At 42.0% G+C, this 24,620-nt stretch overlaps 1 protein-coding gene across 5 annotated transcripts in view; it reads right to left on the minus strand.

Moving 5' to 3' along the window:
* Positions 1–24,620, minus strand: part of DNAH7 (dynein axonemal heavy chain 7) — a 356,587-nt gene that overhangs the window by 324,549 nt on the left and 7,418 nt on the right. For all 5 annotated transcript variants that reach the window (XM_038748902.1, XM_038748901.1, XM_038748903.1 and 2 more), the window contains exons 3-7: positions 21,609–21,717; positions 16,081–16,231; positions 8,866–8,959; positions 6,564–6,744; positions 695–770 (exon numbers count right to left, since the gene is read on the minus strand). In XM_038748902.1, coding sequence (XP_038604830.1) covers positions 695–770; positions 6,564–6,744; positions 8,866–8,959; positions 16,081–16,231; positions 21,609–21,717 — 611 coding nt within the window. The remainder of the gene's footprint in view (positions 1–694; positions 771–6,563; positions 6,745–8,865; positions 8,960–16,080; positions 16,232–21,608; positions 21,718–24,620) is intronic.

Genomic DNA, 24,620 nt, shown 5'->3' on the forward strand with positions numbered 1-24,620 from the left:
GTCTCCCCCTTCTAGACCGTCGTGGGCAGGGATTGTCTCCCTCTGTTGCCGAATTGTACTTTCCAAGACACATTAATGATGTGTCTATATCTATTATTCTATTTATCTATTTTGATGCTATTGACGCCTGTCTACTTGTTTTGTTTTGTTGCGTCTCTCCCTTCTAGACCATCGTGGGCAGTGATTGTCTCTCTCTGTTGCCAAATTGTGCTTTCCAAGACACAGTAATGATGTGTCTATATCTATTATTCTATTTATCTATTTTGATGCTACTGACGCCTGTCTACTTGCTTTGTTTTGTTGCGTCTCTCCCTTCTAGACCGTCGTGGGCAGTGATTGTCTCTCTCTGTTGCCAAATTGTGCTTTCCAAGACACAGTAATGATGTGTCTATATCTATTATTCTATTTATCTATTTTGATGCTACTGACGCCTGTCTACTTGCTTTGTTTTGTTGCGTCTCCCCCTTCTAGACCGTCGTGGGCAGGGATTGTCTCTCTCTGTTGACGAATTTACTTCCCAAGCGCTTAGTCCAGTGCTCCGCACATAGTAAGCGCTCGATTAAAACCAATCGAAGGAATGAATGGCGCTGAATTCCCGCTCTACTTGCCCCTTGGTGTAACCCGGCCCCAGATGGTTGCCGAAACTTTGACCCTCCCAGGCGCAAATTCGAAAGCGGGGCATGGGCTTTCTTACTCGGTGCGGTGCGGGGGCAGTTCTTCCTTTTTGGCGTCGTCTTCTTTTTCCCGGGGGTCTCGCAAGACAAAATCAACTGAAAGGGAATGAGAAAAGTTGATCTAGAGGGTTCTGTGAGCATCTATTCTATTTATTTTATTTTGTTAACATGTTTTGTTTTGTTTGTCTCCCCCTTTCAGACTGTGAGCCCACTGGTGGGTAGGGACTGTCTCTAGATGTTGCCAACTTGGACTTCCCAAGCGCTTAGTACAGTGCTCTGCACACAGTAAGCGCTCAATAAATACGATTGATGATGATGATGATGATCTAGACAGAGGGTTCTGTGAGCATCTATTCTATTTATTTTATTTTGTTAGTTTGTTTGGTTTTGTTTTCTGTCTCCCCCTTTTAAGACTGTGAGCCCACTGTTGGGTAGGAACTGTCTCTATATGTTGCCAACTTGGACTTCCCAAGCGCTTAGTACAGTGCTCTGCACATAGTAAGCGCTCAATAAATACGATTGATGATGATGATGATGATCTAGAGGGTTCTGTGAGCATCTATTCTATTGATTTTATTTTGTTAGTATGTTTGGTTTTGTTCTCTGTCTCCCCCGTTTAGACTGTGAGCCCACTGTTGGGTAGGAACTGTCTCTATATGTTGCCAACTTGGACTTCCCAAGCGCTTAGTACAGTGCTCTGCACACAGTAAGTGCTCAATAAATATGATTGATTGATTGATTGATAATAATAATAATAATAATGATGGTATTTGTTAAGCGCTTACTAGGTGCCAAGTACTTTTATATGCTCTGGGAGAGATACAGGGTAATCAGGCCCTTGGGGCTCATGGTCTTCATCCCCATTAGACAGATGAGGTCACTGAAGCCCACAGAATAATAATAATAATAATAATAATAATAATGGCATTTATCAATCAATCAATCAATCAATCAATGGTATTTATTGAGCGCTTACTGTGTGCAGAGCACTGTACTAAGTGCTTGGGAAGTACAAGTTGGCAACACATAGAGATGGTCCCTACCCAACAGTCGGCTCACGGTCTAAAAGGGGGAGACAGAGAACAAAACCAAACATACTAACAAAATAAAAGAAATAGAATAGATATGTACAAGTATAATAAATAAATAAATAGAGTAATAAATCTGTACAAACATATATCCATATATACAGGTGCTGTGGGGAAGGGAAGGAGGTAAGATGAGGGGGATGGAGAGGGGGACGAGGGGGAGAGGAAGGAAGGGGCTCAGTCTGGGAAGGCCTCCTGGCCCTCGGGGCTCACAGTCTTCATCCCCATTAGACAGATGAGGTCACTGAGGCCCACAGAATAATAATAATAATAATGATGGCATTTATCAATCAATCAATCAATTGTATTTATTGAGCGCTTACTGTATGCACAGCACTGGACTAAGCGCTTGGGAAGTACAAGTTGGCAACACATAGAGACGGTCCCTACCCAACAGTGGGCTCACAGTCTAGAGTGGGGTCACAGTCTAGTTATCAAGCGCTTACTATATGCACAGTGCACTGTTCTAAGCGCTGGGGAGATAGAAGGTGATCAGGTTGTCCCATGGGGGGCTCACAGTCTTCATCCCCATTTCACAGATGAGGGAACTGAGGCCCAGAGAAGTGAAGTGACTTGCCCAAAGTCACCCAGCTGACAATGGGCAGCGTGGGGATTTGAACCCATGGCCTCTGACTCCAAAGCACGGGCTCTTTCCACTGAGCCACGCTGTTTCTCAGTAGGCGCTCAATAAATACCACTGATGAAGAGGATCGAAGCAGAACTGTACACAGAGGGAGTATTTGATAAATAAATGCTCCAATTAACTGATCATCCATAAATATCTCTCAGGTATGTACAGAGTAGACACTGCTTCATATCTTTTAACCTTAAAGCGGGGAATATATCTGTTATATTTTTACATGATAATAATAATAATAATAATAATAATAATAATGGTATTTGTTAAGCGCTTACTATGTGCCAAGCACTGTTCTAAGCACTGGGGAGGTTACAAGGTGATCAGGTTGTCCCACGGGGGGCTCACAGTCTTAATCACCATGTTACAGATGAGGTCACTGAGGCACAGAGAAGTTGAGTGAGGTCATGGGTTCAAATCCCAGCTCCGCCACTTGTCAGCTGTGTGACTTTGGGCAAGGCACTTAACTTCTCTGGGCCCCAGTTCCCTCATCTGGAAAATGGGGATTAAAACTGTGAGCCCCACGGGGGACAACCTGATCACCTTGTATCTCCCCAGCGCTTAGAACAGTGCTTTGCACATAGTAAGCGCTTAACAAATACCATTATTATTATTATAAGTGACTTGTCTAAAGTCACACGGCTGACAATTGGCTGAGCCGGGATTTGAACCCATGACCTCTGACTCCCAAGCCTGGGCTCTTTCCAGTGAGCCATTCTGCTTCTCAAGATACTCTCCCAAGCGCTTAGTCCAGTGCTCAGCACACTGTAAGCGCTCAATAAATAGGTGGATCGATTGACCAATCGACTAAAACATTACTGACTCAAGAGGAAATCAGCGTAGCTCAGTGGAAAGAGCCTGGGCTTGGGAGTCAGAAGTCATGGGTTCGAATCCCGGCTCCGCCACTTGTCTGCCGTGTGACTTTAGGCAAGTCACTTCACTTCTCTGGGCCTCAGTGACCTCATCTGGAAAATGGGTATGAAGACTGTGAGCCCCACGGGGACAACCTGATCACATTGTATCTCCCCCAGTGCTTAGAACAGTACTCAGCACATAGTAAGCCCTTAACAAATGCCATCATTATTATTATTATCATTCATTCAATCGTATTTATTGAGCGCTTACTGTGTGCAGAGCACTGTACTAAGCGCTTGGACAATACAATTTGGCAACAGATAGAGACAATCCCTACCAAACAATGGGCTCACAGTTAATAAGGGGGAGACAGACAACAAAACAAAACATATTAACAAAATAAAATAAATAGAATATGTACAAGTAAAATCAATCAATAAATGGAGTAACAGATATGTACAATCATACATATATGTATATTCATATATATATATACATATATATGCATATATACACATATGTATATATGTATGTATGTTTGTATGTATTTACTACTCTATTTTACTTGTACATATTTATTCTATTTATTTTATTTCATTAATATGTTTTGTTTTGTTGTCCGTCTCCCCCTTCTAGACTGTGAGCCCGCTGTTGGGTAGGGACCGTCTCTGTATGTGGCCAACTTGGACTTCCCAAGCGCTTAGTACAGTGCTCTGCACACAGTAAGCATTCAATAAATACGATTGAATGAATAATAATATATATACAGCATATATAATAAGTATATATTTATCTCATATATTCATTCATATAATATATATGAATTATTCATATATCATATGAATCATTTATATATTTCATTTTTATATTTATATTTATATTTACATAATATATAATATATATCATTAAAATATTCAATAGTTTATAATTTTAAATTATATTATGATAAAATTAATTATATTAATTATATTAAGTAATAATACACAATATAATAGTATATGATTAATAATTAATTAATGTGTGATGTAATTAAAAATTATTATAATATTTAAATAAATTGTTAAAATATATCATATGTTATATTTATATTTATATTATATATTTCAACCTTAAAACAGAGAATATATCCGGTATATTTTCCACATGATACTCTCCCACGTGCTTAGTCCAGCGCTCAGCACACTGTAAGCGCTCAATAAATAGATGGATTGATTTACCAATAGACTAAACCATCACTGCATTTCACCTTCTTGTTTTGTTTTGTTCCTTCATTCATTCAGTCGTATTTATTGAGCGCTTACCGTGTGCAGAGCACTGGACTAAGCGCTTGGGAAGGACGAGTTGTTGTCCGTCTTCCCCTTCTAGACCATGAGCCCGTCGTTGGGTAGGGACCGTCTCTATCTGTTGCCGACTCGTACTTCCCAAGCGTTTAGTCCAGTGCTCTGCACATAGTAAGCGCTCAATAAATACGCCTGAAGGAATGAATGAACCAAGCCTGAAACTGGAATGAGGAGGGATGATCCTATGGATTTCTTGACGCTGCGCAGGCAGTCGTCTTTCACCTATGGATTTACCTGTGGATTTCTTGATGCTGAGCAGGTAGTCGTCTTTCACCTATGGATTTACCTATGGATTTGCCTAAGGATTTCTTGACGCTGAGCAAGTAGTCATCTTTCGCCTATGGATTTACCTATGGATTTCTTGACACTGAGCTGGTAGTCGTCTTTCACCTGTGGATTTACCTGTGGACTTACCTGTGGATTTCTTGACGCTGAGCAGGTAGTTGTCTTTCACCTGTGGATTTACCTATGGATTTCTTGACGCTGTGCAGGTAAGTCGTCTTTCACTTGTGGATTTACCAGTGGATTTACCTATGGATTTCTTGACGCTGCGCAGGTAGTCGTCTTTCACCTGTGGATTTACCTATGGATTTCTTGACTCTGCGTAGGTAGTCGTCTTTCACCTGACACTGTGGATTTACCTATGGATTTCTTGACACTGAGCAGGTAGTCATCTTTCACCTATGGATTTACCTGTGGACTTACCTATGGATTTCCTGACACTGAGCAGGTAGTCGTCTTTCACCTGTGGATTTACCTATGGATTTCTTGAAGCTGAGCAGGTAGTCATCTTTCACCTGTGGATTTCTTGATGCGGAGCAGGGAGTAGTCTTTCACCTATGGATTCACCTATGGGTTTACCTATGGATTTCTGGATGCTGAGTAGGTAGGCATCTTTCTCCTGTGGATTTACCTATGGATTTCTTGACACTGAGCAGGCAGTCATCTTTCACCTATGGATTCACCTATGGGTTTACCTGTGGATTTCTTGACGCTGAGCAGGTAGTCGTCTTTCACCTATGGATTCACGTGTGGATTTACCTGTGGATTTCTTGACGCTGAGCAGGTAGTCATCTTTCACCTGTGGTTTTACCTATGGATTTACCCATGGATTTCATGATGCTGAGCAGGTAGCCATCTTTCACTTATGGATTTACCCACGGATTTCCTGATGCTGAGCAGGTAGCCGTCTTTCACCTGTGGATTTACCCATGGATTTCTTGATGCTGAGCAGGTAGTCGTCTTTCACCTGTGGATTTACCTATGGATTTCTTGACACTGAGCAGGCAGTCATCTTTCACCTATGGATTCACCTATGGGTTTACCTGTGGATTTCTTGACGCTGAGCAGGTAGCCGTCTTTCACCTATGGATTCACGTGTGGATTTACCTGTGGATTTCTTGACGCTGAGCAGGTAGTCGTCTTTCACCTGTGGATTTACCTATGGATTTACCTATGGATTTCTTGGCGCTGAGCAGGTAGTCATCTTTCACCCATGGACTTACCTATGGATTTCTTGATGCTGAGCAGGTAGTTGTCTTTCACCTGTGGATTTACCTATGGATTTCTTGATGCTGAGCAGGTAGCCGTCTTTCACCTATGGATTTACCCGTGGATTTCTTGACACTAAGCAGGTAGTCGTCTTTCACCTGTGGATTTACCTATGGATTTCTTGATGCTGAGCAGGTAGTCGTCTTTCACCTGTGGATTTACCTATGGGTTTACCTGCGGATTTCTTGACGCTGAACAGGTAGTCGCCTTTCACCTGTGGATTTACCTATGGATTTACCTATGGATTTCTTGACGCTGAGCAGGTAGTCGTCTTTCACCTATGGATTTACCTGTGGATCTCTTGACGCTGAGCAGGTAGCCGTCCTTCACCTCTGGATTCACCCGTGGATTTACCTGCGGATCTCCTGACGCCGAGCAGGCCGCCGTCTTTCACCTAGGGGCTCGCCTATGGATTTACCTATGGATTTCTTGACGCTGAGCAGGTAGTCGTCTTTCATTTCGTCCGATAAAAGCAGGATACTGTCGGTGAAGATTTTCAGGTGGGGGGGAACTAAATCCAAGACGTGCTCCAACCACGAGTTTTCCATCGGAGCGACGTGCTCCGCGTCGATCCCGTGGTGGATGTAATAGTAGTAGCGCTACGGGAGGAAAGACGGACTGAGAAACTCCCCCATCGCCTTAGCCCAGGTGTGAAAATAATAATATTATTACTCTATTCATTAATTATTACCCTATTTATTCATTTATTTTACTTGTACATATTTATTCTATCCATTTTATTCTGTGACTATGTTTGGTTTTGTTGTCCGTCTCCCCCTTCTAGCCTGTGAGCCCGCTGTTGGGTCGGGACCGTCTCTGTATGTTGCCAACTTGGACTTCCCAAGCGCTTAGTCCAGTGCTCTGCACACAGCAAGCGCTCAATAAATACGATTGAATGAATAATAATATATACAGTATATATAATAAGCATATATTTATCTCATATATTCATTCATATAATATATATGAATTCTTTATATATTTTATGAATTATTTATATATTTCATTTTATATTTACATAATATATATTATTAAAATATTGAATATTCTATAACTTTAAATTATATTATGATATAATTAATTATCTTAATTGATAATATACAATATATAATAACATATGATGTGGTTACAAATTATTATAATATTTAAATAAATTATTAAAATATATACTATGTGTTATATTTATATTATATAAAGATATATGATAAATAAAATGTAAATAAATAAATATGAATATAAATAAATATATAACAAATATAAATGAACGAATAATAATAATAATGATAATTCTATTATGTTTATTTTATTTTGTTAATACGTTTTATTTTGTTCTCTGTCTCCCCCTTCTAGACTGTGAGCCCACTGTCAGGTAGGGACCGTCTCTAGATGTTGCCAACTTGGACTTCCCAAGCGCTTAGTCCAGTGCTCTGCACACAGTAAGTGCTCAATAAATACGATTGACTGACTGACTGTACATATTTATTCTATTTATTTCATTTTGTTAATATGTTTGGTTTTGTTGTCTGTCTCCCCCTTCTAGACTGTGAGCCCCCTGTTGGGTAGGGACCGTCTCTAGATGTTGCCAACTTGGACTTCCCAAGCGCTTAGTCCAGTGCTCTGCACACAGTAAGTGCTCAATAAAGACGATTGAATGAATGAATGAATAATAATAATAATGATAATTCTATTCTATTTATTTTATTTTGTTAATACGTTTTGTTTTGTTGTCTGTCTCCCCCTTCTAGACTGTGAGACCACTGCTGGGTAGGGACCGTCTCTAGATGCTGCCAACTTGGACTTCCCAAGCGCTTAGTACAGTGCTCTGCACACAGTAAGTGCTCAATAAATACGATCGACTGACTGACTGACTGCACATATTTATTCTATTTATTTCATTTTGTTAATATGTTTTGTTTTGTTCTCTGTCTCCCCCTTCTAGACTGTGAGCCCACTGTCGGGTAGGGACCGTCTCTAGATGCTGCCAACTTGGACTTCCCAAGCGCTTAGTCCAGTGCTCTGCACACAGTAAGCGCTCAATAAATACGATTGAATGAATGAATAATAATAATAATAATTCTATTCTATTTATTTTATTTTGTTAATACGTTTGGTTTTGTTGTCTGTCACCTCTTCTAGACTGTGAGCCCGCTGTTGGGTAGGGACCGTCTCTAGATGCTGCCAACTTGGACTTCCCAAGCGCTTAGTCCAGTGCTCTGCACACAGTAAGTGCTCAATAAATACGATTGACTGACTGCACAGATTTATTCTATTTATTTCATTTTGTTAATATTTTGTTCTCTGTCTCCCCCTTCTAGACTGTGAGCCCACTGTTGGGTAGGGACTGTCTCTAGATGTTGCCAACGTTGACTTCCTAAGTGCTTAGTCCAGTGCTCTGCACACAGTAAGCGCTCAATAAATACGATTGACTGACTGACTGACTGTACATATTTATTCTGTTTATTCATTTTGTTAATATGTTTTGTTTTGTTCTCTGTCTCCCCCTTCTAGACTGTGAGCCCGCTGTCGGGTAGGGACCGTCTCTAGATGTTGCCAACTTGGACTTCCCAAGCGCTTAGTCCAGTGCTCCGCACACAGTAAGCGCTCAGTAAATACGATTGACTGACTGACAGCTGACGAGCAGCGGAGCCGGGATTTGAACCCATGACCTTACCTCTCCCCTTCCCCCTCCCTCCAATCCCCGCTGCGACATCATTAGTTACCAAAATGTCCTTCTCAATCGGGGAAGGAGAGGCAGTTCTCGGCGCCTGGGATTCATCCGATATCAAAGAAGAGTCTACGACGGAGTCCTGCTGCCTAGACGCAAAAACAGACGATTTTCCGACTCAGTGACACTCAGGGGTATTTGTTCAGCGCTTACTATGTGCTGAGAACTGTACTAAGCACTAGAATAGATACAATTCATTCATTCTTCATTCATTCATTCAATCAATCGTATTTATTGAGCGCTTACTGTGTGCAGAGCACCGTACTAAGCGCTTGGGAAGTCATTCAATGGTATTTATTGAGCGCTTACTGTGCGCAGAGCATTGTACTAAGCTCCTGGGAAGTCATTCAATGGTATTTATTGAGCGCTTACTGTGTGCAAATCACTGTACTAAGCTCTTGGGAAGTCATGCAATGGTATTTATTGAGCGCTTACTGTGTGCAGAGCACTGGACTAAGCTCTTGGGAAGTCATTCAATGGTATTTATTGAGTGCTTACTGTGTGCAAAACACTGTACTAAGCTCATAGGAAGTCATTCAATGGTATTTATTGAGCACTTACTGTGTGCAGAGCACTGGACTAAGCTCTTGGGATGTCATTCAATGGTATTTATTGAGCGCTTACTGTGTGCAGAGCACTGGACTAAGCGCTTGGGAAGTCATTCAATGGTATTTATTGAGCGCTTACTGTGTGCAGAGCATTGTACTAAGCTCTTGGGAAGTCATTCAATAGTATTTATTGAGCGCTTACTACGTGCAAAGCACTGTACTAAGCTCTTGGGAAGTCATGCAATGGTATTTATTGAGCACTTACTGTGTGCAGAGCACTGTACTAAGCGCTTGGGAAGTCATTCAATGGTATTTATTGAGCACTTACTGTGTGCAAAGCACTGTACTAAGCTCTTGGGAAGTCATGCAATGGTATTCATTGAGCGCTTACTGTGTGCAGAGCACTGTACTAAGCTCTTGGGAAGTCATTCAATGGTATTTATTGAGCGCTTACTGTGTGCAAAGCACTGTACTAAGCTCATAGGAAGTCATTCAATGGTATTTATTGAGCACTTACTGTGTGCAGAGCACAGTACTAAGCCCTTGGGAAGTCATTCAATGGTATTTATTGAGCACTTACTCTGTGCAGAGCACTGTACTAAGCGCTTGGGAAGTCACTCAATGGTATTTATTGAGCACTTACTGTGTGCAGAACACTGGACTAAGCGCTTGGGGAGTCATTCAATGGTATTTATTGAGCGCTTACTGTGTGCAGAGCACTGGACTAAGCTCTTGGTAAGTCATTCAATGGTATTTATTGAGTGCTTACTGTGTGCAGAGCACTGTACTAAGCACTTGGGAAGTCATTCAATGGTATTTATTGAGCACTTACTGTGTGCAGAGCACAGTACTAAGCCCTTGGGAAGTCATTCAATGGTATTTATTGAGTGCTTACTGTGTGCAGAGCACTGTACTAAGCACTTGGGAAGTCATTCAATGGTATTTATTGAGCACTTACTGTGTGCAGAGCACTGTACTAACCGCTTGGGAAGTCAGTCAATGGTATTTATTGAGCGCTTACTGTGTGCAGAGCACTGGACTAAGTGCTTGGGAAGTCATTCAATGGTATTTATTGAGTGCTTACTGTGTGCAGAGACTGTACTAAGCACTTGGGAAATCATTCAATGGTATTTATTGAGCGCTTACTGTGTGCAGAGCACTGGACTAAGCGCCTGGGAAGTCATTCAATGGTATTTATTGAGCGCTTACTATGTGCAGAGCACTGTACTAAGCGCTTGGGAAGTCATTCAATGGTATTTATTGAGTGCTTACTGTGTGCTCAGCACTGTACTAAGCGCTTGGGAAGGACAAGTTGGCAACAGATAGAGACGTTCCCTACCCAACAGTGGGCTCACAAGCTAGAAGGGGGAGACAGAGAACAAAACAAAACATATTAACAAAATAAAATAAAATAATACAAGATCATCGGGATCCACGTAAGTAGAGGGGCTCACAGTCTGAGGAGAAGCAACAACAGGAACGGAATCCCCATTTGGCCTATGAGAGAACTGAGGCCCAGATAATAATAATAACAATAATAATGGCATTTATTAAGCACTTACTATGTGCAAAGCACTGTTCTAAGCGCTGGGAAGGTTACAAGGTGATCAGGTTGTCCCCCGTGGGGCTCACAGTCTTCATCCCCATTTTCCAGAGGAGGTCACTGAGGCCCAGAGAAGTGAAGTGACTTGCCCAAAGTCACCCAGCTGACAAGTGGAAGAGGCAGGATTTGAACCTATGACCTCTGACTCCAAAGCCCGGGCTCTTTCCACTGAGCCACGCTGCTTCTCAGGAGAAGTGAGGTGACTTGGCCAAGGTCACACAGCAGACAAGTGGCGGAGCCGGGATTCGAACCCACGTCCTCTGACTCCCAAGTCCGGGCTCTTTCCACTGAGCCATGCTGTTTTCAAGCGCTCAATAAATATGATTGATTGACTGAGAGTTAAGCGCTTAGTCCAGTGCTCTGCACACAGTAAGCGCTCAATAAGTACGATTTCTAGACTGTGAGCCCACTGTTGGGTGGGGACCGTCTCTATATGTTGCCAACTTGTACTTCCCAAGCGCTTAGCACAGTGCTCTGCACACAGCAAGCACTCAATAAATACGATTGATTGATTGATTGATTGATTGATTGAATGATAGTTCCCTCCCCTGGAAAATGGGGCTGAAGTTCGTAAACCCCATGTGGCAAATGGACTGTGTCCGATCCAATTAGCTTGTATCTCCCCCTGCGCTCAGTACAGTGCTTGGCACATAGTAAGCGCTTAACAAAGATCAAAAAAAAATATGTAGGATTGGTTTAAGTCGCGTTGATCTGTCTCCCCCACTCTAAACTGTGAGCTCGTTGTGGGCAGGGAGTGTCACTGTTTATTGTATTGTAATGATAATAATAATAATAATAATAATAATAATAACATTTGTTAAGCACTTACTACTTACGAATACTTCCATACAAGCATTTCAACACACGAAAGAAGTGGGGACAAGGAGTTTGTGCACCGGGATTAAAGAGCATGGGTTTTTATAGGTCTGTACATTAATTAATTCATCGATGATGGCATTTATTAAGCGCTTACTACGTGCAAAGCACCGTTCTAAGCGCTGGGGAGGTTACAAGGTGATCAGGTTGTCCCACTGGGGGCTCACAGTCTTCATCCCCATTTGACAGATGAGGTAACTGAGGCACAGAGAATAATAATAATTGTGATGGCATTTATTAAGCGCTTACCATGTGCAAAGCACCATTCTAAGCACTGGGGAGGATACACGGTGATCAGGTTGTCCCACGGGGGGGCTCACAGTCTTCATCCCCACTTTCCAGATGAGGTCACTGAGGCACAGAGAAGTGAAGTGACTTGCCCACGCTGAGAAGCCACGTGGCTCAGTGGAAAGAGCCCGGGCTTGGGAGCCAGAGGTCTTGGGTTCTAATCCTGGCTCCGCCACTTGTCAGCTGGGTGACTTTGGGCAAGTCACTTCACTTCTCTGGGCCTCAGTTCCCTCATCTGTCAAATGGGGATGAAGACTGTGAGCCCCATGTGGGACAACTTGATCACCTAGTATCTACCCAGCGCTTAGAACATTGCACTGCACATAGTAAGCACTTAATTAATGCCATTATTATCATTATTATTATTATTTTCTGGGCCTCAGTGACCTCATCTGTCAAATGGGTATGAAGACTGTGAGCCCTATGTGGGACAACCTGATCACCTTGTATCTACCCAGCGCTTAGAACAGTGCTTTCCACACAGTAAGCGCTTAATAAATGCCATTATCATTATTATTATTATTCTCTGGGTCTCAGTGACCTCATCTGTCCAATGGGGATGAAGACTGTGAGCCCCATGTGGGACAACTTGATCACCTAGTATCTATCCAGCGCTTAGAACATTGCACTGCACATAGTAAGCACTTAATTAATGCCATTATTATTATTATTATTATTATTATTATTATTATTATTATTTTCTGGGCCTCAGTGACCTCATCTGTCAAATGGGTATGAAGACTGTGAGCCCTATGTGGGACAACCTGATCACCTTGTATCTACCCAGCGCTTAGAACAGTGCTTTCCACATAGTAAGCGCTTAATAAATGCCATTATCATTATTATTATTATTCTCTGGGTCTCAGTGACCTCATCTGTCAAATGGGGATGAAGACTGTGAGCCCCACGGGGGACAACCTCGTCATCTTGTATCCCCCCCAGCGCTTAGAACAGCGCTCTGCACATAGTAAGCGCTTAACAAATGCCATCATCATCATCATCATCATCTGTCAAATGGGGATGAAGTCTGTGAGCCCCACGTGGGACAACCTGATCACCTTGTATCCCCCCAGCGCTTAGAACAGTGCTTGGCACATAGTAAGTGCTTAACAAATATCATCATTCATTCATTCCTTCAATTGTATTTATTGAGCGCTTACTGTGTGCAGAGCACTGTACTAAGCGCTTGGGAAGTCCAAGTTAGCAACATCTAGAGACGGTCCCTACCCAACAGTGGGCTCACAGTGTAGAAGGGGGAGGCAGGGAACAAAACAAAACATATTAACCAAATAAAATCAATAGAATAGATATGTACAAGTAAAATCAATCAATAAATAGAGTAATAAATACGTACAAACATATATATGTACACATATACACATGTATATATGTACATATATACACATATGTATATATGTATATGTTTGTATGTATTTATACTATATATAGTATACATATATACATATATATACATATGTATATATGTTTGCATGCATTTATTACACTATTTATTTATTTATTTTATTTGTACATATTTATTCCAGTTATTTTATTTTGTTAATATGTTTTGTTTTGTTGTCTGTCTCCCCCTTCTAGACTGTGAGCCCATTGTCAGGTGGGGACCGTCTCTCTATGTTGCCGCCTTGTACTTCTCAAGCGCTTAGTCCAGTGCTCTGCACCCAATAAGCGCTCAATAAATACAATTGAATGAATGAATTGTATATATATATATATATATATATATATATATATATACACACACACATATATATACACACATGTTTATACATATATATGCAAATATATGCATATGTATATATGTATATGTGTTTGTGTGTATTTATTACTCCATTTATTTTATTTGTACATATTTATTCTATTGATTTCATTTTGTGAATATGTTTGGTTTTGTTCTCTGTCTCCCCCTTCTCGACTGTGAGCCCACTGTCGGGTAGGGACCGTCTCTCTATGTTGCCACCTTGGACTTCCCAAGCGCTTAGTCCAGTGCTCTGCACACTCAATAAATACGCTTGAATTGAATGAATGAATGAATATATAGATATTGGCTCAGTGGAAAGAGTGCGGGCTTGGGAGTCAGAGGTCATGGGTTCGAATCCGGCCTCCCCCACATGTCTGCTGTGTGACCTTGGGCAAGCCACTTCACTTCTCTGTGCCTCAGTTCCCTCATCTGTAAAATGGGTATTAAGACTGTGAGCCCCACATGGGACAACCTCATCTCCTCGTGTTCCCCCCAGCGCTTAGAACAGGGCTTGGCACATAGTAAGCGCTTAACAAATACCAACATTATAATTATTATTATCATCATCATCATCATCAATCGTATTTATGGAGCGCTTACTATGTGCAGAGCACTGTACTAAGCGCTTGGGAAGTACAAATTGGCAACATATAGAGACAGTCCCTACCCAACAGTGGGCTCACAGTCTAAAAGGGGGAGACAGAGAACAAAACCAAACATACTAACAAAATAAAATAAATAGAATAGATATGTACAAATCAATCAATCAATCAATCAATCAATCGTATTTATTGAGCGCTTACTATGTGCAGAGCACTGTACTAAGCGCTTGGGAAGTACAAATTGGCATCACATAGAGACAGTCCCTACCCAACAGTGGGCTCACAGTCTAAAAGGGGGAGACAGAGAACAGAACCAAACATACCAACAAATAAAATAAATAAATAAATAGAGTAAAAAAAATATGTACAAACATATATACATATATACAGGTGCTGTGGGGAAGGGAAGGAGGTAAGATGGGGGGGACTTATCAAGTCCCAAGCGCTTAGCACAGTGCTCTGCAATCAATCAATCATATTTATTGAGCGCTTACTGTGTGCAGAGCACTGTACGTAAGCACTGGACAAATACGACTGAGTGAATCCATCAGCCATCCGTCATAGGGAAAAATAGATCGACGTCCCACTTCGGAACTTAAATGATAATATTGACGAGGGCGCTCCTAAAATGCTCCCGTATGACGGAGTGAATCAATCAATCAATCAATCAATCAATCGTATTTATTGAGCGCTTACTATGTGCAGAGCACTGTACTAAGCGCTTGGGAAGTACAAATTGGCATCACATAGAGACAGTCCCTACCCAACAGTGGGCTCACAGTCTAAAAGGGGGGGACAGAGAACAGAACCAAACATACCAACAAAATAAAATAAGTAGGATAGAAATGTACAAGTAAAATAAATAAATAAATAAATAAATAAATAGAGTAATAAATATGTACAACCATATATACATATATACAGGTGCTGTGGGGAAGGGAAGGAGGTAAGACGGGGGGATGGAGAGGGGGACGAGGGGGAGGGGAAAGAAGGGGCTCAGTCTGGGAAGGCCTCCTGGAGGAGGTGAGCTCTCAGCAGGGCCTTGAAGGGAGGAAGAGAGCGAGCTTGGCGGAGGGGCAGAGGGATTGGGGGCATTCCAGGCCCGGGGGAGGACGTGGGCCGGGGGTCGATGGCGGGACAGGCGAGAACGAGGCCTAACGGTGAGGAGGTTAGCGGAGGCAGAGGAGCGGAGGGTGCGGGCTGGGCTGGAGAAGGACAGAAGGGAGGGGAGGGAGGAGGGGGCCAGGGGATGGATGGACAGCCTGGAAGCCCAGGGTGAGGAGTTTCTGCCTGATGCGCAGATTGATCGGTAGCCATTGGAGGTTTTTGAGGAGGGGAGTGATATGTCCAGAGCGTTTCTGGACAAAGATAATCCGGGCAGCAGCATGAAGTATGGATTGAAGTGGAGAGAGACACGAGGATGGGAGATCAGAGAGAAGGCTGGTGCGGTAGTCCAGACGGGATAGGATGAGAGTGAATCCATCAACCATCCTTCATAGGGAAAAATAGATTGACGTCCCACTTCGGAACTTACATGATAATATTGACGAGGGCGCTCCTAAAATGCTCCCGGGCTTTCTGGGGGTTTGGGGCCTGGATTTTGGAAGGCGACGGCCCATCCACGGCCTCCTCCGCCTCCTCTTCCCGGACGGGGCCTTTCCTCTGGATCTGCTTCAGATAGTCAACTGGAATCCAAAGAGCGTAAATCAGCCGGGGAATATTTCGATAAAAGCATTTCAGACTTGTAGACTGGGAGCCCGCTGTTGGGTAGGGACCGTCTCTAGATGTTGCCAACTTGGACTTCCCAAGCGCTTAGTACAGTGCTCTGCACACAGTAAGCGCTCAATAAATACGATTGATTGATTGATTTCAACACACGAAAGACGGGGGACAAGGAGTTTCTGCACCGGGAATAAAGAGCATGGACTTTTGCAGATCTGTACATTAATTAATTCATCGATGATGGCATTTATTTTTATTTAATGGCATTTATTAAGCGCTTACTACATGCAAAGCACTGTTCTAAGCGCTGGGGAGGTTATAAAGTAAGCGCTTACTACGTGCAAAGCACCGTTCCAAGCGCTGGGGAGGTTACAAGGTGATCCCGTTTATTTATTTTATTTTATTCATTTATTTATTTTACTTGTACATACTTATTCTACTTGTTTTATTTTGTTAATAAGTTTTATTTTGTTGCCTGTCTCCCCCTTCTAGACTGTGAGCCCACTGTTGGGTAGGGACCGTCTCTAGATGTTGCCAACTTGGACTTCCCAAGCGCTTAGTACAGTGCTCTGCACACAGTAAGCGCTCAATAAATACGATTGATTGATTGATTTCAACACACGAAAGACGGGGGACAAGGAGTTTCTGCACCGGGAATAAAGAGCACGGGCTTTTACAGGTCTGTACATTAATTAATTCATCGACGATGGCATTTATTTTTTTTTATTTTTTTTTAATGGCATTTATTGAGCGCTTACTACATGTAAAGCACTGTTCTAGGGACAAGGAGTTTCTGCACCGGGAATAAAGAGCACGGGCTTTTATAGGTCTGTACATTAATTAATTCATCGACGATGGCATTAATTTTTTTTATTTTTTTAATGGCATTTATTGAGCGCTTACTACATGTAAAGCACAGTTCTAAGCACTGGGGAGGTTATAAAGTAAGCGCTTACTACGTGCAAAGCACCGTTCCAAGCGCTGGGGAGGTTACAAGGTGATCCCGTTTATTTATTTTATTTTATTCATTTATTTATTTTACTTGTACATACTTATTCTACTTGTTTTATTTTGTTAATAAGTTTTATTTTGTTGCCTGTCTCCCCCTTCTAGACTGTGAGCCCACTGTTGGGTAGGGACCGTCTCTAGATGTTGCCAACTTGGACTTCCCAAGCGCTTAGTACAGTGCTCTGCACACAGTAAGCGCTCAATAAATACGATTGATTGATTGATTTCAACACACAAAAGACGGGGGACAAGGAGTTTCTGCACCGGGAATAAAGAGCACGGGCTTTTACAGGTCTGTACATTAATTAATTCATTGACGATGGCATTTATTTTTTTTTATTTTTTTTTAATGGCATTTATTGAGCGCTTACTACATGTAAAGCACTGTTCTAGGGACAAGGAGTTTCTGCACCGGGAATAAAGAGCACGGGCTTTTACAGGTCTGTACATTAATTAATTCATCGACGATGGCATTTATTTTTTTTTATTTTTTTTTTTAATGGCATTTATTGAGCGCTTACTACATGCAAAGCACTGTTCTAAGCGCTGGGGAGGTTATACAGTAAGCGCTTACTACATGCAAAGCACCGTTCCAAGCGCTGGGGAGGTTACAAGGTGATCCCGTTTATTTATTTTATTTTATTCATTTATTTATTTTACTTGTACATACTTACTCTACTCATTTTATTTTGTTAATATGTTTTATTTTGTTGCCTGTCTCCCCCTTCTAGACTGTGAGCCCGCTGTTGGGTAGGGACCGTCTCTAGACGTTGCCAACTTGGACTTCCCAAGCGCTTAGTCCAGTGCTCAGCACAAAGTCAGCGCTCAATAAATACGATTGAATTTATTAGTTAATTGATGATGGCATTTAGTAAGCACTCAGTATGTGCAAAGCACCGTTCTAAGCGCTGGGGAGGTTACAAGGTGATCAGGTTTATTTATTTTATTTTATTCATTTATTTATTTTACTTGTACATATTTATTCTACTTATTTCATTTTGTTAATATGTTTTATTTTGTTGTCTGTCTCCCCCTTCTAGACTGTGAGCCCGCTGTTGGGTAGGGACCGCGTCTCTAGATGTTGCCAACTTGGACTTCCCAAGCGCTTAGTCCAGTGCTCGGCACACAGTAAGCGCTCAATAAATGTGATTGATTGAATGAATGAATGAATGAATCAGGTTGCCCCACGGGGTGCTCAAAGTCTTCATCCCCATTTTCCATATGAGGTAACTGAGGCACAGAGAATAATAATAATAATGATGGCATTTATTAAGCACTTACTACGTGCAAAGCACTGTTCTAAGCGCTGGGAAGGTTACAAGTGATCAGGTTGTCCCACTGGGGGCTCATAGTCTTCATTCCCATTTTCCATATGAGGTAACTGAGGCACAGAGAATAATAATGATTATGATGGCATTTATTAAGTGCATACTACGTGCAAAGCACCGTTCTAAGCGCTGGGGTGGTTACAAGGTGATCAGGTTTATTTATTTTATTTTATTTATTTATTATTTTACTTGCACATATTTATTCTACTTATTTTATTCTGTGATTTCATTTATTCATGTATTTTACTAGCACATATTTATTCTACTTATTTTATTCTGTGAATATGTTTTGTTTTGTTCTCTGTCTCCCCCTTCTAGACTGTGAGTCCACTATTGGGTAGGGACCGTCTCTAGATGTTGCCAACTTGGACTACCCAAGCGCTTAGTCCAGTGCTCGGCACACAGTAAGCGCTCAATAAATATGATTGAATGAATGAATGAATCAGGTTGTCCCACGGGGGGCTCAAAGTCTTCAACCCCATTTTCCATATGAGGTAACTGAGGCACAGAGAATAATAATAATGATGATGGCATTTATTAAGCGCTTACTACGTGCATAGCACCGTTCGAAGCGCTGGCGAGGTTACAAGGTGATCAGGTTGTCCCACGGGGGGCTCACAGTCTTCATCCCCATTTTCCATATGAGGTAACTGAGGCACAGAGAATAATAATGATTATGATGGCATTTATTAAGCGCATACTATGTGCAAAGCACTGTCCTAAGCGCTGGGGTGGTTACAAGGTGATCAGGTTTATTTATTTTATTTCATTTACTTGTTATTTTATTTGCACACATTTATTCTACTTACTTTATTCTGTGATTTCATTTATTTATTCATTTTCCTTGCACATATTTATTCTACTTATTTTATTCTGTGAATATGTTTTGTTTTGTTCTCTGTCTCCCCCTTCTAGACTGTGAGCCCACTATTGGGTAGGGACCGTCTCTAGATGTTGCCAACTTGGACTTCCCAAGTGCTTAGTACAGTGCTCTGCACACAATAAGCGCTCAATAAATACGATTGAATGAATGAATGAATGAATGAATCAGGTTGTCCCACAGGGGGCTCACAGTCTTCATGCCCATTTTACATATGAGGTAACTGAGGCACAGAGAATAATAATAATAATAATGATGGCATTTATTAAGCGCTTACTACGTGCAAAGCACTGTTCCAAGCGCTGGGGAGGTTACAAGGTGATCAGGTTTATTTATTTTATTTTATTTATTTATTTATTTTACTTGCACATATTTATTCTACTTATTTTATTCTGTTAATATGTTTTGTTTTGTTCTCTGTCTCTCCCTGACTAGACTGTGAGCCCACTGTTGGGTAGGGACCGTCTCTAGATGTTGCCAACTTGGACTTCCCAAGCGCTTAGTCCAGTGCTCTGCACACAGTAAGCGCTCAATAAATACGATTGAATTAATTAATTAATTGATGATGGCATTTATTAAGCGCTTACTACGTGCAAAGCACCATTCTAAACGCTGGGGAGGTTACAAGGTGATCAGGTTTATTTATTTCATTTTATTCATTTATTTATTTTACTTGCACATATTTATTCTACTTATTTTATTCTGTGAATATGTTTTGTTTTGTTCTCTGTCTCTCCCTGACTAGACTGTGAGCCCACTGTTGGGTAGGGACCGTCTCTAGATGTTGCCAACTTGGACTTCCCAAGCGCTTAGTCCAGTGCTCGGCACACAGTAAGCGCTCAATAAATATGATTGAATGAATGAATCAGGTTGTCCCACGGGGGGCTCAAAGTCTTCATCCCCATTTTACATATGAGGTAACTGAGGCACAGAGAATAATAATAATAATGATGGCATTTATTAAGCGCTTACTATGTGCAAAGCAACATTCTAAGCGCTGGAGAGGTTACAAGGTGATCACGTTGTCCCACGGGGGGCTCAAAGTCTTCATCCCCATTTTCCATATGAGAGAACTGAGGCACAGAGAATAATAATAATAACGATGGCATTTATTAAGCGCTTACTACGTGCAAAGCACCGTTCTAAGCGCTGGGGTGGTTACAAGGTGATCAGGTTGTCCCACTGGGGCTCAAAGTCTTCATCCCCATTTTCCATACGAGGTAACTGAGGCACAGAGAATAATAATAATAATGATGGCATTTATTAAGCGCTTACTATGTGCAAAGCACCGTTCTAAGCGCTGGGGAGGTTACAAGGTGATCACATTGTCCCACGCGGGGCTCACAGTCTTCATCCCCATTTTCCAAATGAGGTAACTGAGGCACAGAGAATAATGATAATAATGATGGTATTTATTAAGCACTTACTATGTGCAAAGCACCGTTCTAAGCACTGGGGAGGTTACAAGGTGATGAGGTTATCCCACTGGGGGCTCACATCAGGTTGTCATCATCATCATCATCATCATCAATCGTATTTATTAAGCGCTTACTATGTGCAGAGCACTGTACTAAGCGCTTGGGAAGTACAAGTTGGCAACATATAGAGACAGTCCCTACCCGGGGGCTCACAGTCTTCATCCCCTTTTTCCATATGAGGTAACTGAGGCACAGAGAATAATGATAACAATGATGGCATTTATTAAGCGCTTACTATGTGCAAAGCACCGTTCTAAGCGCTGGGGAGGTTACAAGGTGATCAGATTGTCCCATGGGGGGCTCACAGTCTTTATCCCCATTTTCCATATGAGGTAACTGAGGCACAGAGAATAATAATAATTATGATGGCATTTATTAAGCGCTTACTACGTGCAAAGCACCGTTCAAAGCGCTGGGGAGGTTACAAGGTGATCAGGTTGTCCCACTGGGGGCTCAAAGTCTTCATCCCCATTTACAGATGAGGCAACTGAGGCCCAGAGAAGTGAAGTGACTGGCCCGAAGTCACCCAGCTGACGAGTGGCGGGGCCGGGATTTGAACCCATGACCTCTGACTCCAAAGCCCGGGCTCTTTCCACTGAGGGGGGCTTTGGGGGGAGAAGGGGGAAGGAGACCCCGAGACCCTTACCGGAGGCCAGCTCGTTCTTCACGACAAATTCTTTGAGCTCCTCATCTGCCTCTTCCAAACGCAGGTGGAAGGAAGGAGCTTCTTGCTGCCATTGAGGCTTCGTGGTCACCTGTGACAGGACAGAGGGATACAGAACGTCGCAGGGAGAGAATGTATCAGTTTAATCTTCTATTGTCCTCTCCTAAGCGCTTAGTACAGTGCTCTATACATAATAAGCACTCAATCAATACCCCTGATGGACTGATATCTGTACCTTATTTCTATTCATGTCTGTCTCCCGCTCTAGACTAGAAACTTGTCATGGGCAGGGAATGTGTCTGTTTATTGTTCTGTTGTCCTCTCCCAAGCGCTTACTACAGTGCTCTATACATAGTGAGCACTCAATAAATACCACGGATTGTACAGTGCTCTATCCATAATAAGCACTCAATAAATACCCCTGATGGACTGATATCTGTAACTTATTTCCGTTCATGTCTGTCTCCCCAACTAGACTAAAAACTTGTCCATGGGCAGGGAATGTGTCTGTTTCTTGTTCTTTTGTCCTCTCCCAAGCGCTTAGTACAGTGCTCTATACATAATAAGCACTCAATAAATATCCCTGATGGACTGATATCTGTAACTTATTTCTGTTCATGTCTGTCTCCCCCTCTAGACTAAAAACTCGTCCATGGGCAGGGAATATGTCAGTTTATTGTTCTTTTGTCCTCTCCCAAGCGCTTAGTACAGTGCTCTATACATAATGAGCACTCAATCAATACCCCTGATGGACTGATATCTGTACCTTATTTCTATTCATGTCTGTCTCCCGCTCTAGACTAGAAACTTGCCATGGGCAGGGAATGCATCTGTTTATTTTTCTATTGTACTCTTCCAAGCGCTTAGTACAGTGCTCTATACATAGTAAGCACTCAATAAATACCACTGATTGCACAGCGCTCTATACATAGTAGGCACTCAATAAATACCCCCAATGGACTGATATCTGTAACATTTCTATTCATGTCTGTCTCCCCCTCCAGACTAGAAACTTGTCATGGGCAGGGAATGTGTCAGTTTCATGTTCTACTGTCCTCTCCCAAGCGCTTAGTACAGTGCTCTATACATAATAAGCACTCAATAAATACCCCTGATGGACTGATATCTGTAACTCATTTCTATCCATGTCTGTCTCCCCATCTAGAAACTTGTCATGGGCAGGGAATGTGTCTGTTTATTGTTCTGTTGTCCTCTCCCAAGCGCTTAGTACAGTGCCCTACACATAGTAAGCACTCAATGAATACCCCTGATGGTACAGTGCTCTATGCATAGTAAGTACTCAATAAATACCCCCGATGGACTGATATCTGTAACTTATTTCTATTCATGTCTGTCTCCCCCTCTAGACTAGAAACTTGTCAGGGGCAGGGAATGTGTCAGTTTCATGTTCTACTGTCCTCTTCCAAGCTCTTAGTACAGTGCTCTATACATAATAAGCACTCAATAAATACCCCTGAAGGACTGATATCTGTAACTCATTTCTATCCATGTCTGTCTCCCCATCTAGAAACTTGTCATGGGCAGGGAATGTGTCTGTTTATTGTTCTGTTGTCCTCTCCCAAGCGCTTAGTACAGTGCCCTACACATAGTAAGCACTCAATGAATACCCCTGATGGTACAGTGCTCTATGCATAGTAAGTACTCAATAAATACCCCCGATGGACTGATATCTGTAACTTATTTCTATTCATGTCTGTCTCCCCCTCCAGACTAGAAACTTGTCATGGGCAGGGAATGTGTCAGTTTCATGTTCTACTGTCCTCTCCCAAGCGCTTAGTACAGTGCTCTCTACATAATAAGCACTCAATAAATACCCCTGATGGACTGATATCTGTAACTCATTTCTATCCATGTCTGTCTCCCCATCTAGAAACTTGTCATGGGCAGGGAATGTGTCTGTTTATTGTTCTGTTGTCCTCTCCCAAGCGCTTAGTACAGTGCTCTATACATAGTAAGCACTCAATGAATACCCCTGATTGTACAGTGCTCTATGCATAGTAAGTACTCAATAAATACCCCTGATGGACTGATATCTGTAACTTATTTCTATTCATGTCTGTCTCCCCCTCTAGACTAGAAACTTGTCAGGGGCAGGGAATGTGTCAGTTTCATGTTCTACTGTCCTCTCCCAAGCGCTTAGTACAGTGCTCTATACATAATAAGCACTCAATAAATACCCCTGATGGACTGATATCTGTAACTCATTTCTATCCATGTCTGTCTCCCCATCTAGGAACTCGTCATGGGCAGGGAATGTGTCTGTTTATTGTTCTGTTGTCCTCTCCCAAGCGCTTAGTACAGTGCTCTATACATAGTAAGCACTCAATAAATACCACTGATTGCACAGCGCTCTATACATAGTAGGCACTCAATAAATACCCCTGATGGACTGATATCTGTAACATTTCTATTCATGTCTGTCTCCCCCTCTAGACTAGAAACTTGTCATGGGCAGGGAATGTGTCAGTTTCATGTTCTACTGTCCTCTCCCAAGCGCTTAGTACAGTGCTCTATACATAATGAGCACTCAATAAATACCCCTGATGGACTGATATCTGTAATATTTCTATCCATGTCTGTCTCCCCCTCTAGACTAGAAACTTGTCAGGGGCAGGGAATGTGTCAGTTTCATGTTCTACTGTCCTCTCCCAAGCGCTTAGTACAGTGCTCTATACATAATAAGCACTCAATAAATACCCCTGATGGACTGATATCTGTAACTCATTTCTATCCATGTCTGTCTCCCCATCTAGGAACTCGTCATGGGCAGGGAATGTGTCTGTTTATTGTTCTGTTGTCCTCTCCCAAGCGCTTAGTACAGTGCTCTATACATAGTAAGCACTCAATAAATACCACTGATTGTACAGCGCTCTATACATAGTAGGCACTCAATAAATACCCCCGATGGACTGATATCTGTAATTTATTTCTATTCATGTCTGTCTCCCCAACTAGACTAAAAACTTGTCCATG

The sequence above is a fragment of the Tachyglossus aculeatus genome, chromosome 7 (genome assembly GCF_015852505.1).
Source record: "Tachyglossus aculeatus isolate mTacAcu1 chromosome 7, mTacAcu1.pri, whole genome shotgun sequence".
NCBI lineage: Eukaryota > Metazoa > Chordata > Mammalia > Monotremata > Tachyglossidae > Tachyglossus > Tachyglossus aculeatus.